At 39.6% G+C, this 18,033-nt stretch overlaps 1 protein-coding gene across 1 annotated transcript in view; it reads right to left on the minus strand.

The window, feature by feature from the left end:
• Positions 1 to 9,315: 9,315 nt before the first annotated feature.
• The window catches only part of LOC112249517 (BMP/retinoic acid-inducible neural-specific protein 3), a 101,172-nt gene continuing 92,454 nt past the window's right edge, over positions 9,316 to 18,033 (minus strand). The window contains exon 8 of the mRNA XM_024419331.1: positions 9,316 to 11,173. Coding sequence (XP_024275099.1) covers positions 10,057 to 11,173 — 1,117 coding nt within the window. The 3' untranslated portion in view covers positions 9,316 to 10,056. The remainder of the gene's footprint in view (positions 11,174 to 18,033) is intronic.

Below are 18,033 nucleotides of genomic sequence, written 5' to 3' on the forward strand. Positions count from 1 at the left end.
TCCATGAGTGAAAACCTATCCTAAATGAGGAAACACCCTGGAGAAAGAGGGCTAGGGGTCAGATACTACAGGGGTGCAAGTGACAAGCATCAATATTTTTTATTCTGTTTGGCAAACCGTAGCAACCCCTTCCAGCGCACCGTGCCAATCACACAGAAATACAGGAGTCCCTGAAAAAAATGACAATTTTGAGTGGGGACAAATGAGAGGGTGTTTGTGAATGCCAATAACTCTCAGAAGCTCTGCGAGGCACCCGCTCTACCCACTTCTCAAATTTTTACCTCGCTGAGAAGCATTGTTATACAAAATAAATGTCTCCTTTATGTTGAGCTTCCTTTCCGGTGCCTCAGTGAGTGAGAGTGAGGTTCTACTCTCAAACTATTATTCCACTGCTGCTCATTGGATTAGAGTATGTCCTGTGGTTAATATTACAGAACACCTCTCCTCCCGGTCTGTCACAATTAAGGCAATCTCATCCCAGCTCCTCATGTGTCTGAGCACTTCATACACTTCACAGCGAGGGATTTCTGAGAGCCCGGCCTACGTAAATGCTTTCACAAATAGATGCACAAACAAGTCATAACACTGTTATGGTAGCTCAGTCTCTACATGTTGCCCCTGCATTAGTTTTCCATATTAAGTTGAACTGGGGTGTCTGCCTTAATTGCATCTTGCCCTGAAGTGGCGTTTGAGTTGATTTACTAGAACTACGAGTTAAAATTAGAGTAAAAAAATTTATTGGGGTTTACAGTGATATGTTGGTGCTGGGTTATTAAGTTTGGGCTATGGATAATTTGACCCAGCCAGGGGGTTAATTCTTCCGCCATTAGCCCGTTAAGTCCACCAGAATATTTGCATGTATTCAAGTTCTAGCTAGTGCAACTGAGTGACTGACGAGTGGGAAAAAGCAAATGTTATTTCGACAGACTAAGGGTGTTTTGGCAGGCGTAACTAGGTTGGGCACGAGGGTGCACTGTGATGTTGAGAAAAAGGTGGACAAGGGAGAGGGGATGAAAAGGACGCACATGTCTGGAGAAAAAACAGAGATAATGTTTTTGTCTCGCCCGTAGTTTTTCCTGGAGTAATGTAATGTATTTCACCTTCCTGTTTTCACTGTCCCATTTAAATACTGCTCCAGCCATGCAACTACTCTAAGATTTGACACCACTTTGAAAGTGGTACTGAAGGGAAAGCAACACAGTATTCACGACACCATGGTACAGGTGGGCCCTGGCATGGGTTCATCACTGTAACACACAGTAGTAGAGCTTTTCACAAGGAAATAACACACAATAGCAGTTACCACATAAAAATAAGAAAATAATTGTGTTTCAACAGTAACTTTAGAACCAAACAACATTGATAGAAGTAGTGCCTGGACTTGGATGTTCTTACTACTTAACACACTTATTATGGACATGATTTTTTATCTTTCAAGAAAAGGCACCAATCAATGTTAGTAATTGGAGAGCTAATGGAAAGTAGATTCCTTTGAAATGCCACTCCTAAACGATGTCAAACGAGTGTCAAACGAGGTAAGGAACATAAATCAGAATTCCCCTCATTTCTGCTTCATTATCAAATGCATCTCATGTATTTCAGAGCTATGCACAAATCTGACAATTTGGAGAAAAGCCTTGCCTTTTCTAATCCAGTGGAAATGTTGATTGATTGAAAGTTGGATGAGTTGCAGAGTTGAGCCAAGTGAAAGGTGAATTTGCATTTGGCAGACCAATTTTTATGGGCTCCCTTTTCACAATTGCACTCTTAGGATGTTAATGTAACTTTCAGATAGAATTACCCCTTTATGTGTTCTGATCCCTGCACTCCATTAATTTAGTTGTATTGCCAGTAAATTAGTTTCACTTAGCCCCTCTGGCAGAGAATCCTAAAGAGTATAAATATAATTTATGCACCTAAACATTTGTACTCAAAATATCCCCTTCCCGAAAAGACATGCTTCTGGCAAACAGTTGTGGCAAACCTTTGGCCAATTTGCCACACATTTGCATCAAGCTCATATTTTTAAATGCAAACAATTCTGGGAAACTTGTGGTGAACATTCTGTTTGCTGCAAACTTAGTATGAATATGCAAATTAGATCAGGTTTTTGGCTACTGTGTGTTAAACCAAATTTAAATGTATCTACATAAACCAAATTGCATAACTTTAAATGAACTTACTTCACAGAGAAAAAAATGAAGTATACTAAATGTAGAAATATATTGTGTTCAATGTCTAATAGATAAACATAGATGCAATACAACATCTGCAAAGACCAGAAATTTCCCAAATTGTTTATTTAATATTTTCTTGTAGCTACAACATTTACAAGAGAGAAATCTGAATACTATAGGGCTGTTGACCTTAGGATGTTTAATGGAACAACTACAGAATTATTTACATTAACTAAATGATAACTGAGCAAAGCCTTTTATCCGCAAAAAGGCTGCTTGCTGGAAACATCTATGGTGGGATATTGTTTGATGCAGATTTGAGAATTTTCGCTTGAAAATCTGTCATGAATTGGATGGAAATCTTGCTAATCTCTTGGAGTGTGCAGTTATGCATAACAGATTTTGGAATGCTGTTCCTTTCATTCAAGGTTTACAAAATACCATTATCTCCCTATGCCTATCCACTATTTAAACTCACAGGCTGCAAGTCATTGAAGGACTTTCTAGTCTCATTGAAGCTGGGTTGGAATGTCTTCCTGCCGATATTTTAGACTGGTGATGGGAGGACCACTGGCAGAAGTATTAAAGTGATGTCACCTTCTGTGTCTAGAGAGAATCATCTTTAGTGAACAACTTGATTGTTTCAGGCAAAAAAAGACATTATCATCTGAGTCACCACCAGCAGGGTCATATCAAACTATACCTGCACTTCAAAGAGAAGATATTGGGACTGTTTCTCTCTGGGCTGGCGAAGCAAAGTTTGTTGTTCTTGAAGACCGCGATCCAGTTATTAGTTTCAGCAGTCCGGGTTTAAAATGTAGAAGTCTTGTGCAATCTGTAGTTAAGCAGACAATTATTATTTCTTTACATTTGATTTTACTTTGTTTTTTTTTACAAACAAAAAAATACATTGATGTAAATAGACAACTTAACATTTACATACATATCACACTTGCTCAGATCCACGTTCCCACCGTATTCACACCCAATGCTGTTTCTAATGCTTGTGAGACTTCAAATTGTGTTATGTTGTAGACAGAGAAACAATTACCTTTCCATTGCAGTTAAAGCTGGCTAACACCTAACTCTTGAAGTCCTCCTGACTTTAGAGTCTGGAATGTCTCTTTTATATTGTCAGCACAATGCGTCAATAATGAAGGGGGCTGTGCTTTTACTGGTTGGCTCTCCTCTGAGTCTTTCTGACTCAAACACCCACTGGCCCTTCTGCACCGCCCCCTTCTATTACAATGGTTGGATTTTCAAATCCAAACAATGAGAGGTCTCAACCCCGAGGAAAAATCAAACACTTGAGAGAACCAATCAAAACCCGTTGCACAATTTATTTGCAAATATTGCATTAACAAACAGTCTCCTTTCCAGACCAGTGTGGTCACAGCTCTCCCTGCTCTGTGGGTCACGTCAGCCAGTCTAGTGAATCACAGCAAATAGAATCATATTCAAGTCTAATGTTTTTGTAAAATATGTAACTCACAATGCCTGGAGTATCCAGCAGATGCGCATAACAAATAACAATCTTTTTGTTTTAAATACACAACAAATCTTTCAACATGTACCTGGCTACGTCACTCCTGCTCAAGCTTGGTGTGTCCCTTGGTGTGTCCCTTGGTGTGTCCACAATCCTGTGTGTTACAAGGACCTCCCCCCCCATGTATAAAAAAAGTGGCATTTACAGAACAATAACTGCGTGTAAGGCTTTTATGTTCTTCTTTAACTTCAGGCTATAGTCGAGTTGTCCAAAAGCAAGAGCGTTTCCTGGTCCATCTCTTCCCCTTCAAAAGAGAGGGTAAAATGGAGTACCTAATCAGTTGCACAACTTCCGCATTTAACCCAAACGATCTCAATCAGAGAGGTGTGGAGGGCTGAGTTAATCGACACCACGTCTTTGATGCATCGGGGAGCAGTTGTTTTGGGGGGTTAACTGCCTTGCTCAAGGGCAGAATGGCAGATTTTCCCACCTTGTTGGCTCGGGGATTCGAACCAGTGACCTATCAGTTTCTGGGCCAACGCTCTTAACCGCTCGGCTTAACCGCTAGGGGGGAGATTTTAAGGGATAGTTTCACCCACATTTCTAAATTAAATACTTTGAAGGAAGGGTTGATAAGCCAGGTTATATGGTTGAACAAAGGCAAGGGACTGAGGGAAGAGCAAAATAAATAGGGGCGGCAGTAGCTTCAAGGTTAGAAAGGCATACCGATATTCTAACCCCTGAGCAGCTTGCTGGGAAATCTGCAGGACGTGATCCGTCATCCAGTGGGTTACCAGCTACAATATGTCTATAAACTACCTACTGCTGTTGTGCCCTTGAGCAAGGCACTTTACCCCTAAGTGCACATGAGCTGCCTGTGATGTGTATGTTGTGTGTCAGGTTGGTCACTGTGACAGAATATTTGTACAAATGAACAATACAGCAAGTATGGTAAAATGTCCAGACTATCTATGGTAGCTGTGTATTTAATGTACACTAACTACCATTCAAGAGTTTGGGGTCACTTAGAAATGTCCTTGTTTTTTAAAGAAAGCACATTTTTTGTCCATTAAAATAACAGTGTAGACATTGATAATGTTGTAAATGACTAGTGTAGCTGGAAACGTCTGATTTGTAATGGAATATCTACATAGGCGTACAGAGGCCCAATATCAGCAACCATCACTCCTGTGTTACAATGGCATGTTGTGTTAGCTAATCCAAGTTTACCATTTTAAAAGGCTAATTGATCATTAGAAAGCCCTTTTGCAATTATGTTAGCACAGCTGAAAACTGTTGTCCTGATTGAAGAAGCAATAAAAACTGGCCTCCTTTAGACTAGTTGAGTATCTGGAGCATCAGCATGTGTGGGTTCGATTACAGGCTCAAAATGGCCAGAAACAAATAACTTTCTTCTGAAACTCATCAGTCTATTCTTGTTCTGAGAAATTAAGGCTATTCCATGAGAGAAATTACCAATAAACTGAACATCTCTTACAACGCAGTGTATTACTCCCTTCATAGAACGATGCAAATGGGCTCCAATAGGAATAGAAAGAGTGGGTGGCCCCGGTGCACAACTGAGCAAGAGGAAAAAGCCATTAGAGTGTCTAGTTTGAAAAACAGAAGCCTCACAAGTCCTCAACTGGCAGCTTCATTAAATAGTACCTGCAAAACACCAGTCTCAACGTCAACAGTGAAGAGGTGACTCTGAGATGCTGGCCTTCTAGGCAGAGTTCCTCTGTCCAGTGTCTGTGTTCTTTTGCCCATCTTAATAATGTATTTTTATTGGTCAGTCTGAGATATGGCTTTTTCTCTGCAACTCTGCCTAGAAGGCCAGCATCCCGGAGTCACCTCTTCACTGTTGACGTTGAGATTGGTGTTTTGGGGGTACTATTTAATGAAGCTGCCAGTTGAGGACTTGTGAGGCGTCTGTTTCTCAAACTAGACACTCTAATGTACTTGTCCTCTTGCTCATTGGCCTTGACCTAGGCATTTAAGTACAGAAATAAAGGAATGTTAGAAACTAACTTGGCTACATCAAACTTAAGGTCAACTCTAACGTTAGCTAGCTTACAGAATTTGCATCTATCCTCCACAACCTAACAAGTCTGACTAGAGCTGGCACTGTCAAAAACCATTTAAAACCAGTACAGTAATCCTGACGAACTCAATGAATCCCCATGCAAGTTGAGATAAGCCTGCTACATAGCTTGGTGAAATGAACACAGATGGAGATTAAGTAAAATCTAGATATGGTAACGTAGCAAGCTAACCAGCTAATTTAGCTAACGAGTGAAACAGTGTCCGATACAGTCCAGAAGAAGTGTCAGACTAAACTAGCTAAGTTAGCTTGCTACCGTTACAGACACTGACATAGTTAGCTAGCCAAATGTCAACAAAAAAAAACATACATTTAGCTAGTTATATTCCGTGTAAACACTTCAGTAAGCTAGCGTCACGAGCATGGTCATGCATTTACTTACCTTATCAATCTTGAAGATGATATAATGTAAACTCACCCCATTCCGTACAAATGTGTGTGACCGCGACATTCAAATGAGGCTACAAAGAAAACTAATGGGACTGTAGTGACTGTGTTGACTTCAAAATCGGGGGTGTGAACTAGGTTTCTATTCCAGCGTTGATCGACATGGTAATGGCTCTATAGAATTGGAGAAAAGTTGAAAAAACTGACCCTCCGTTACATCTTGATGTGTCATGTCGTAACGTACAGCACGCATAAAGCAACTATTACCATCTTACAATCTCTCTCCACCAGGTGTAGCACTTCTCTCATCGTTTAAAAACAAGAAATGGACAGTGACGGGGGTAAGGGGGGATACCTAGTCATTTTTTTGTCATCATTGCATGCGATCATCATTCTCAAAGCCGCTGTTTACTTCTAAGGTCACTTTAGCACCGCCCTAAAAACATGATTCAAATTCGACACAAACCTTCAAATAGGTATGTAATGACACATTATATAAACTCTTTATAGTGTTTTATTTACATTTTAGAGGCGATAAGGTGGACAGATCGAGTGAAAAAGCAATTTTCCCCCACAACATCTGTCCTTCTCACTATCACGCATTAGTTTCGCTTCCCCATCTGCCATTTTTAAAAAGACCCAACGGGGCTCATTGCCTGCTTGAATTATGCAGAAACGGGCAGTGTTTAGGTCATGTAATTAAATTTGTTGGAAAGGGGAGAAATTATGCTTTACAATGATTGACATTACAGTTGATCTGGAAGTATTACATTTTTGGGGCGCTAAAATAAGGGCAATTGGACCAAGGCAATGTACGAGTTTACGTTACTCATTTATCACTCAATAACTGTGTTATGAGTGAGTGCACCACAAACATATTTCCAGGGTGTTGATGCATCATCCTCCCAATACAGCCTCTTCAACATCACGGGAAGGGTATCCATCTGCAAAAGGGAAGTTTTGCTCTGATGTCAAATCAACTCATATTGTTGCTAGCTACCTGCATCAACCTACCTTAGCTGTTGTGCTAACTAACATGCTACTGAACCGTGACGCTAGCATATTGGTATTAAAAGACAGCAACATATTCACATAAAAATTGTGTTTAGGCAAATCATTAGTTAGATAGCAGAAATATGATAGCTAATGTTAGCTAACTAAGCACTTGTCTGCAAGTCAGTCAGTGGAGCTGACAGATTGAAACTGGTATCAACAAAATGTGTTTCACGCTATCCCATAAAACATGACATTGCTAACTAGGCATCATTTAGCTAATACAATTTAAAAGTTTATTTGGAAGTTTAATTCATAAATTAGACACTCACCGGACAACTTTGGTAGGTAGCTAGGTTTCCATTTTCGAACAGATGTTTTTCCAATCGCCTTGATTCATCATCAACAGTTACTGGCCTTAAAACTTGTTGCCACAAATTTAAATTGAATCATGAGAGAATTGTCTGCAAGAAAAAAACCTCTGGCAAACTGTTTTCCCACTAGTGTCAATACATATTATTGTTGCCAAATGTTTGCTGCAGATTCAACACTAGTGGCAAACTTTTGGTTATATTTTGTGGCACACTATTTAGTTTGCAGCAACACATTTATTTTTGTAAGGGGAGTCAGATGTGTTAAAGCATTACAGTAGCTCTTCGGCAGGAGGTTTGGCCACCCCTGTTTTCTATTTATTATTTCCCTCCTTATTATTCCTTGCATGTGTCTGAGCTAATGCTGCAGAATGTTTGTCTCATTGCCTACAGTTGTCATTCTGAGTGATGGAGCAAGAGCTCAGCTAGGGTTGGTAGATTTAAACCAGGATGTAAACACTTGACTCCCATCAGGCCCGCTGTTGGGATAACCAAAAGCTTTCTCTCTCTGAGGCCTCTCAGCTGAATACCTTTATTCCAGGACCCAGAGTAAAACATACAAGTCTACAGATTACAAGAGACTACCAGCTAGTGAGAAAAACACCTGAGATAATGAGCTTTGATACGCTGCCTGTCTTTCTTCCTCCAGCCGCCATCCATCAATGGAAATGGAAGAGACAGAGAGAGGGCCAAAGCTGGGTTATTCTCAGTTTGTCACTGGAAACTAGATTTCACAGACCTGGCTGACCTTTGGTGAAGCAATTTTCTGCGCAGGGTAGCCTGCTGCTGCCCTGCCAACTATGCAAACCACTGGAATGAGTGATGGGATTTATTTAGGGATAGCCATGTCTCACTAATAGCCAAACATAACATATACCTGCACCCACCTACATGTAATTGAAACAAACACAATTAATAGTCCTTCAATTCACATTTCAAGTGTATCCATGCCACTTTTGTTTTACTGTTATCTCATCAGACATTCCAATTAAGCTCAGTGTTTTCTTTTTCTGAACTGGATTTGCACCTAACATTCCTTAGAGTCACACCTCGTGCTCCCCATCATTCTGAAAAGGTACTAAATATTGACAGCCAGGATGAAGAGAATAAAGTATATAAATAACTAATAAATGCCCCCACTCTGGCCATCATAAATTACAGAAAACTTTCCAAGCTGCCTCTCTTAGTATTTTACACTTTTTCTCACACAATGCATTGGCTGGATTTTTTTCAAGGATATCCAAGGGATAAAGTCATTAGTCTAAGAACAAGTCACCTGGCGTTTAATGGCAAACACTGGAGCAAGTGGTGCTCTAGGGTTTGTTGTGACTTTAACGTATTATACTGTTGTCTGGCAATGTAGCCTTGTCTAAATCTTTTACACAGATTAATTGTAAAGATTCACATAAGGCAACATTTCATGGAATATCTGTCCTGGTCCTAAAATATGGGATAAGAAATCCTCTCGATGCGCTAAATGAATGAATGAATGGAACATCTTAATGATATTTTCTGTGGTTTGCTTGAAGTTTGTCCTCCTTAGAGAGGAGATTAAGATTTAAATATAATCTTAACTGACACACTTCCATTTAACACTGCCACTTAGTGAATTGGTACTAATTGATAGGATCTGGGACCAACTAACAGTACTAGTATGTCTAATTTTGTTCGATTTGCATCAAATATGACATTATCTTGATTAAAGATCAAATATAAATATGAGATGGATTTAAGTAATATATTATGTCTGAGAAAATTAGACACTAGATGGAGTATCTACACTATTTATAGACAGGACATAAAAATGACTTTTATTTTGTGAATTAACAAATTCAGAATGTTATACAGCATATGGACATTGCTTAGTAACTGTTCACAAACAACTGCATTGTAAAAAATATAATTACATGTAGTAACATAACATACCAACCATTGCATTTCTGGTGTTTTATTTCTGTACGTCTGAAGTACTGTTGTAACTCCAATTTGTGGGAATTTAAACATATGACAAAAAAAGTTAAACAAGGAACAGTTGATTTCCATATTGACTCATGAAGCTCTGAACATGGGGTGGGGTAGGATTAAACTGAAGAGTGTGAGTATAAAAACATGGGTTGTGTTTAATAACAAAGTGAAGGACCTAAAGCCATGCTGGTGTCAAACCAAACACACTGTCGAGATAACACTTCATTATCAGCAAAAGCATCACATTGTAAGTGATTGAGATCTGTGCAATTTAAGTATTTCAGGACATGGGCAACATATCAGTGATGATACATCTTTTGATATCGATAATGGTCAGAAAGTCTGAGTTTTATTGTTATTATGTAAAAAGGCAAAGTGAACATGGTGAAGCCCCCTTATGTGTCTATGACACAACACATTTCATGAAAGTTAGAATTTTACATGAATCCAAATGCATATCTCTTGAGATCATAACCAAAATGTCCCTCAGTGCCTTCCAAAATTGCTCTTAACTGTAATCAGGTCAGTGTGATAGCAGCACAAGCATCTGCATATCTGGACACTGGCACCTTATTAGCTACATAATTTGGTTGTTTCGTATTCCATGGAGTTAGGCTGTTTGGCAGAGAAAGCCTGCAACGCTGCCTGTATTCGGACAACATCTGTGGTGGATAATTTGAGGCGGTGGCGCAGGAGACAGGAGAACAGGTCCAGGAGCTGAGGCCCGGGAGGGGACAGTCTGTTGACCCGGTCCCTGATCTCCAGCAGCTGCAGCAGGGCGGAGTCCTGCGATCCCTGAGTGTACGGGTAGTCCAGCTGCAGAATCAGGTCCCGGATCGCTTCCGGGTCAAAATGCATACTATAGCCGAACACCTGGATGCTATTTATTTTCATGTAGCCCAGGTTCTTACCGGGCTCCAGAAACTCGAAAGGTTCATAGTACACCGAGCCGTTCCCTTGGGGCAATGGAGCCCTGATCCTGCTCCGCAGGTAGAAGTGGACAGTCTCAAAAAACGTTTTCCACTTGTTACCCAAAGTCAATGTCCAGTTGTAACAGTCCAGGGGAATGTTTAGTTTAGTCCTCTCCCAATCAGGATAGCTGTTCTGGTCTATGGGCATGCTCCAGCTCTCAGAGTGACTTCCCCCGAAGGGGTTGATGTAGACAGACAGCACTGGTTCCAGGGAGCTATTCCTAGTTAGGCAGATCTGCAGGGTCATCCCCAGGAGCATGTGGACGTGGTTGGACTTGTACTTGTTGCTCTTCAATGTCAACAGCATCCTCTTCCTCCACGACGGGTCAAACCAGTTGTTGAGTCGGACGTCGTTGCTGACGAAGATCCCATGGATGCTAATACGGCTGTCTTTCTTCTGCAGCAGGTATCTCAGCTCCAGGTCCTGCAAGTCTGTCTCGAAGCTGATGTAATGGTCCGTGGAGTCTGGGACCTCATTGCGGCAGACCCCTTGGCTGAGCATGTACCCGGGGTTGCAGCTGGCACAGCGGGAGCGGTTGTCATAGGAGCAGGAGGCGCAGAAAGAGCCATCGCCCACAGTGCAAGGGATGACACCCTGGCAGGACGGATGGTCGTAGGGGCAAAAGCAGCTCCTTGTCTCCTCCAGGTAGGAACCTATGTAGTTGTTCTCACTGCAGTACATGATGGACAGGATGTAGTTCAGCCAGTAGCTGAAGGACCTGCAAAACACACTCAAACACAAATACAGATCACCTTCCAGACAGTATATTATTATTTTATTTTTAGGGAAATGCAGTTAGTATGGCCATACACTGTATAGTGCACTTTGGAGTTCTGGGAATACTATCTGCACTATGATATCAGGTTCACTAGAATAACCACATATTTCCCAATAAATAGTTTAATCTCCCATAGGTTCATGTCATCCTATAGCTGTATTTTCCTGAAAAAATAACAATATATAAATTATCCCCTGTAGTATTTATGTCTGGCCATGTCAGTGGGTTGTCAAAGAGTGTTAACTTCATATGTACGCAAGCAGGGTGTCACGGTATTTTCCCAACGCCACTTGAGACATAATAAATGCAGTATCTATGTAGGTACAGTACCACTCAAAAGTTTGGACACACATACTCATTCAAGAGATTTTTCTTTATTTTTAATATTTTACATTGTAGAAAATAGGATGTATGCAATAGTCATGCCCCTTTAAAAAATTCATGATTAAGGGCAGAGAGAACCCTTGGTTTACTGAGGAACTTAGTAAAACCATAAGGGAATTAAATGCAATGTGGGCTAAAGCAAGAGGGTCTGGTTCGGCGGATGATTGGATGGCTTTTCAGCGTCTTCGAAATATGGGTGTGGCTATGATCCAAAAATTGAAAGCAGATCACTACCTGAAATCTACTTCAGATAATTTCAATAATCCATCCAAATTTTGGCAAGTAGTGGAAGGTTTGTAGTGCAAAAAGATACAAAGCTTCCCAAATAATTGTTGGTAGACACAGATTGTAACTGAGAGAACCTCCATTCTGAAAACCTTAAATCAACATTTTCTAGATGCAGGCAGTTTATTTGAAAAGGTCAAAGGTATAACTGAGCCCCGTATGAATTTACCTGACACCCCTGTGCACTCCTTCGCCTGGTTCTCCTTTTCATCCTTCTCTGTTTCAGAAGTGTGTAAAGCCCCAAAAGAAATTGATAGAAAAAAAATCCCCTGGCCCTGATGATCTAGACCCCCGCTTCCTATACCTAGCTGCAGACATCATTGCTCCCCCTTAAAATGTATCTTTAACCTTACACTTGACGTTAAGGAAATCCCCAAGTTATGGCATCTGCTTTTGTACTGCCTCTCCTGGAGATCCTTCGTAATTCACCATATCGAAATTGTCAGTACTGTCAAAGGTACTGGAGTTCTTAGTTAGTAGGCAGCTGAAAACAACATCTTAAATGGAATGCAATCAGCCTTTAGGTCTGGCCACAGCACTGTTTCAGCAACATTGAATGTTTTAAATGACATCCACTGTGCTCTTGACAAGAAGTTACATTGTGTGTCTGTCTTTATTGATTGTCAAAGGCATTTGACACCGTGGACAATCTTGTGTTAGTGCAAAGGATAAAATGTTGTGGAATTACAGGTTATGTTCTAGATTGGTTTATAAATTACCTATCAAATCGTACACAATGTGTAATGGTGGATGGTTGAAAATCTGAGTACATAGTGGTGTGCTCAGGTGTTATGCAAGGTTCTATTTTGGGCCCAATGTTATTCATTTTGTATATCAACAACATTGGGGATCATATTGAAACAGCAGATTTTCAATTTTATGCAGATGATACTGTTCTTTATTCAAGTAGTAGTAGTAGTTTATCTTTAGCTTTTGAAAATGCCCAAAGAGCATTTAACATCATATAACAGAATGTATGATTTGAAGCTGGTTCTGAATTTGGGTAAAACAAAATGCATGGTATTTTCAAATGCCGGGCATGTTACTAATCATGTCATTGCTACATTGGCTGGATATACTATAGAGCAAGTTAAAGTGTAAAAATAATTAGGTGTGTGGGTTGATGACAAGCTGAGCTTCATTGTTTATGTGGAGAACTTGATAAGGAAGCTCAAGCTGAGAATAGGTTTTTATTATCAGCATGAGGCTTGTTTTTCTTTGGAGGCCAGGAAGGAGCTGGTACGATGTACATTACTGGCGGTATCAGATTTTAGTGATGTTATTTATACAGTTCAATTCAGAAGTTTACATACACCTTAGCTAAATACATTTAAACTCAGTTTTCTCAATTTCTGACATTTAATGCTAGTAAAAAATTCCCTGTCTTAGGTCAGTTACGATCACCATATGCAACATAAGTATTTGCATATTCTAGTTTCTGGGCCTAAGAAATGGGCAGTTTTATTCTTTATTTTTATTCTTTATTCTTTATTTTAAGAATTTGAAATGTCAGAAAAATGCTTGAGAAAATTCTTTATTTCAGCTTTTATTCCTTTCATCACATTCCCAGTGGGTCAGAAGTTTACATACACATAATTCGTATTTGGTATCATTGCCTTTAAATTGTTTAACCTGTTGAGTGTAGGAGGCAGTATTTTGATGTTTTTTATTAAAAACGTACCCATTTGAAACTGCATATTTCTCAGGCCCAGAAACTAGAATATGCATATACTTGTCAGATTAGGATAGAAAACACTCTAAAGTTTCCAAAACTGTCAAAATATTTGGTGTGTGGGTTGATGACAAGCTGAGCTTCATTGTTTATGTGGAGAACTTGATAAGGAAGCTCAAGCTGAGAATAGGTTTTTATTATCAGCATGAGGCTTGTTTTTTTTTGGAGGCCAGGAAGGAGCTGGTACGATGTACTTTACTACTGGTGGTATCAGATTTTATTGATGTTATTTATACAGTTCAAGTTGGAAGTTTACATACACCTTAGCTAACTACATTTAAACTCAGTTTTCACAATTTCTGACATTTAATCCTAGTAAAAATTCCCTGTTTTAGGTCAGTTACGATCACCGCTTTATTTTAAGAATGTGAAATGTCAGAGAAATACGAGAGAGAATTCTTTATTTCAGCTTTTATTACTTTCATCACATTCCCAGTGGGTCAGAAGTTTACATACACAGAATTAGTATTTGGTAGCATTGCCTTTAAATTGTTTAACCTGTTGAGTGTAGGGGGCAGTATTTAGATTTTTTGGGATGAAAAACGTACCCTTTTGAAACTGCCTATTTCTCAGGCCTAGAAACTAGAATATGCATATACTTGTCAGATTGGGATAGAAAACACTCTAAAGTTTCTAAAACTGTCAAAATATTGTCTGTGAGTATAACAGAACTGATATTGTAGACGAAAACCTGAGGAAAATCAAACCAGGAAGTGCTGCTTTTCCTGAAAGCTCTCCGTTCCATTGGATGCCATGCCTCCATTTAAAGGGATATCAACCAGATTCCTTTTCCCATGGCTTCCTCAAGGTGTTAACAGTCTTTAGACATAATTTTAGGCTTTTATTTTGAAAAATGAGCGAGAAAGATAACATTGCGTCAGTGGATAGCTGGGTGTTCCCATAAGTTTTGCATGCGCAACAGAGTGGTGCAGCCATTGTCTCTCCCTCTCCTATTGAAAAAGCGATAGTCCCGGTTGATATATTATTGATTATATATTTTAAAAACAACCCGAGGATTGATTATAAAACACTTTTGACATGTTTCTGTTGACATTACGGTTACTATTTGGAATTTTCGTCTGCTATGTCGTGACCGCTCGAGCCTGTGGATTTCTAAACATATAATGCGCCAAACAAATGGAGGTATTTTGGATATAAAAATCATCTTCATGGAACAAAAGGAACATTTATTGTGTAACTGGGAGTCTCGTGAGTGAAAACATCCAAAGATCATGAAAGGTAAGCGATTCATTTTATTGCTCTTCTGATTTTTGTGACCAAGCTACTTTGATGCTAGGTGTTCATAATGTTTTGTCTAGTGATTGATAAACTCACACAAACGCTTGGATTGCTTTCGCTGTAAAGCATATTTTCACAATCTGACACGACAGGTGGATTAACAAAGAGTTATGCTGTGTTATGCTATATTGCATTTGTGATTTCATGAAAATTAAAAATGTTTAGTAATTTTATTTGAATTTGGCGCACTACAATTCAGTGGGTGTTGATGTAAATGATCCCGCTCACGGGATGGGGTGCGTCAAGAAGTTAACTTGGGTCAAACGTTTCAGGTAGCCTTCCACAAGCTTCCTACAATAAGTTAGGTGAATTTTTACCCATTCCTCCTGACAGAGCTGGTGTAACTGAGTAAGGTTTGTAGGCCTCCTTGCTTGCACACGCATTTTCAGTTCCGCCCACAAATTGTCAATACGATTGAGGTCAGGGCTTTGCGAAGGCCACTCCAATACCTTGACTTTGTTGTCCTAGAACCATTTTGCCACAACTTTGTAAGTATGCTTTGGGTCATTGTCCATTTGGAAGACCCATTTGCGACCAAGCTTTAACTTCCTGACTGATGTCTTGAAAAGTTGATTCAATATATTCACATAATTTTCCAGCCTCATGATGCCATCTATTTTGTGAAGTGCACAAGTCCCTCCTGCAGCAAAGCACCCCACAACATGATGCTGCCACCCCCGTGCTTCACTGTTGGGATGGTATTCTTCGGCTTGCAAGCCTCTCCCTCCAAACATAACGATGGTCATTATGGCCAAACAGTTCTATTTTTGTTTCCTCAGACCAGAGGACATTTCTCCAAAAAGTACGATCTTTGTCCCCATGTGCAGTTGCAAACCGTAGTCTGGCTTATTTATGGCGGTGTTGGAGCAGTGGCTTCTTCCTTGCTGAGTGGCCTTTCAGCTTATGTCGATATAGGTCTCGTTTTACTGTGGATATAGATACTTTTGTACCTGTTTCCTCCAGCGTCTACACAAGGCCATTTGCTATTGTTCTAGGATTGATTTGTACTTTTCGCATCAAAGTATGTTCATCTCTAGGAGACAGAAAGCATCTCCTTCCTGAGCAATTTGACAGCTTCGTGGTCCCATGGTGTTTATACTTGCATACTATTGTTTGTACAGATGAACGTGGTACCTTCAGGCATTTGGAAAGTGCTCCCAAGGATGAACCAGACTTGTGGAGATCTACATTTTTTTCTGAGATATTGGCTGATTTCTTTTGATTTTCCCATGATGTCAAGCAAAGAGGCACTGAGTTTGAAGGTAGGCCTTGAAATACATCCACAGGTACACCTCCAATTGACTCAAATCATGTCAATTAGCCTATCAGAAGCTCCTAAAACCATGACATAATTTTCTGGAATTTTCCAAGATGTTTAAAGGCACAGTCAACTAAGTGTATGTAAACTTCTGACACACTGGAATTGTGATTCAGTGAATTATAAGTGAAATAATCAGTCTGTAAACAATTGTTGGAAATATTACTTGTGTCATGCACAAAGTAGATGTCCTAACCGACTTTTCAAAACTATAGTTTGTTAACAAGAAATTCTTGGAGTGGTTGAAAAACGAGTTTTCATGACTCCAACCTAAGTACATGTAAACGTCCGACTTCAACTGTAATTGTTTTACTGTATTTGTGTCTGTAGTTTTGTTTAAAGTTGCATTGGTGTATGTAAGTTGTTTTGTCTGAAACGTTGTTCCCACTGCTGCTCCTGGACCAGGTCTCCCTTGAAAAACCTGTATTAAAATAAAGGTTAAATAAACATATTTAAAAATTTGTATTGAAATCCAAATGATGAAATAGCACATATATACAGTGGCTTGTGAAAGTATTCACCTCCCTTGGCATTCTTTTCTATTTTGTTGTCTTACAACCTGGAATTAACTTTTTATGGCTGCAGGGGCGGTATTGAGTAGCTTGGATGAAAAGGTGCCCATTGTAAACGGCCAGCTCCTCAGTCCCAGATACTAATATATGCATATTATTATTAGTAGTGTTGGATAGAAAACACTCTGACATTTCTAAAACTGTTTGAATTATGTCTGTGAGTATAACAGATCTCATATTGCATGCAAAAACCTGAGAAATTCCACTTCCTGTTTGTATTTTTTCTGGGGGTGGCAGATTTTCAACCAAGCTCTCCTTGAAATTACAGCGAGATATGGATGAGTTTTCACTTCCTACGCCTTACACTAGATGTCAACAGTCAATGGAACTTTGTCTGATGACTCTAATGTGAAGGGGGGTCGAATGAGACAGGAAATAGTCACCACTGCCACGAGTTGACCATGCTTTCACTATGCGCGTTCACAGGGGAAGGACCTGCGTTCCACCGGTCATCTGAAGTCATTCTAATTCTCCGGGTGGAACGTTATTCAAGATATATGTAAACAACATTCTAAAGATTGATTCAGTACATCGTTTGACATGTTTCTACTGACTGTTACGGAACTTTTGGACATTTTGTCACGTTAAAGTGGACGCACTTTGTGACTTTGGAATTGTTTACCAAACACGCTAACCAACGTAACGAATTGGACATAAATAATGGACATTTTCGAACAAATCAAGCATTTATTGCGGACCTGGGATTCCTAGGACTGCATTCTGATGAAGTTCATCAAAGGTAAGGAAACATTTATCGTGTATTTTCTGGTTTCTTTTGACTCCAACATGGCGGCTAATTTGGCTTCTGTTCTGAGCTCTGTCTCAGATTATTGCATGGGTTGCTTTTTCCATAAACTTTTTTTTAAAGTCTGACACAGCGGTTGCATTAAGGAGAGGTATATCTATAATTCCATGTGTATAACTTGTATTATCATCTACATGTATGATGAGTATTTCTGTTGAAACGATGTGGCTATGCAAAATCACTTTAATGTTTTTGGAACTAGTGAATCTAATAGGCCAATGTAAACTCAGATTTTTTTATATAAATATGAACTTTATCAAACAAAACATGCATGTATTGTGTAACATGAAGTCCTATGAGTGTCATCAGACGAAGATACAGTGCCTTGCGAAAGTATTCGGCCCCCTTGAACTTTGCGACCTTTTGCCACATTTCAGGCTTCAAACATAAAGATATAAAACTGTA

This window comes from Oncorhynchus tshawytscha, linkage group LG01 (assembly GCF_018296145.1).
Source record: "Oncorhynchus tshawytscha isolate Ot180627B linkage group LG01, Otsh_v2.0, whole genome shotgun sequence".
In the NCBI taxonomy this organism is placed as follows: domain Eukaryota; kingdom Metazoa; phylum Chordata; class Actinopteri; order Salmoniformes; family Salmonidae; genus Oncorhynchus; species Oncorhynchus tshawytscha.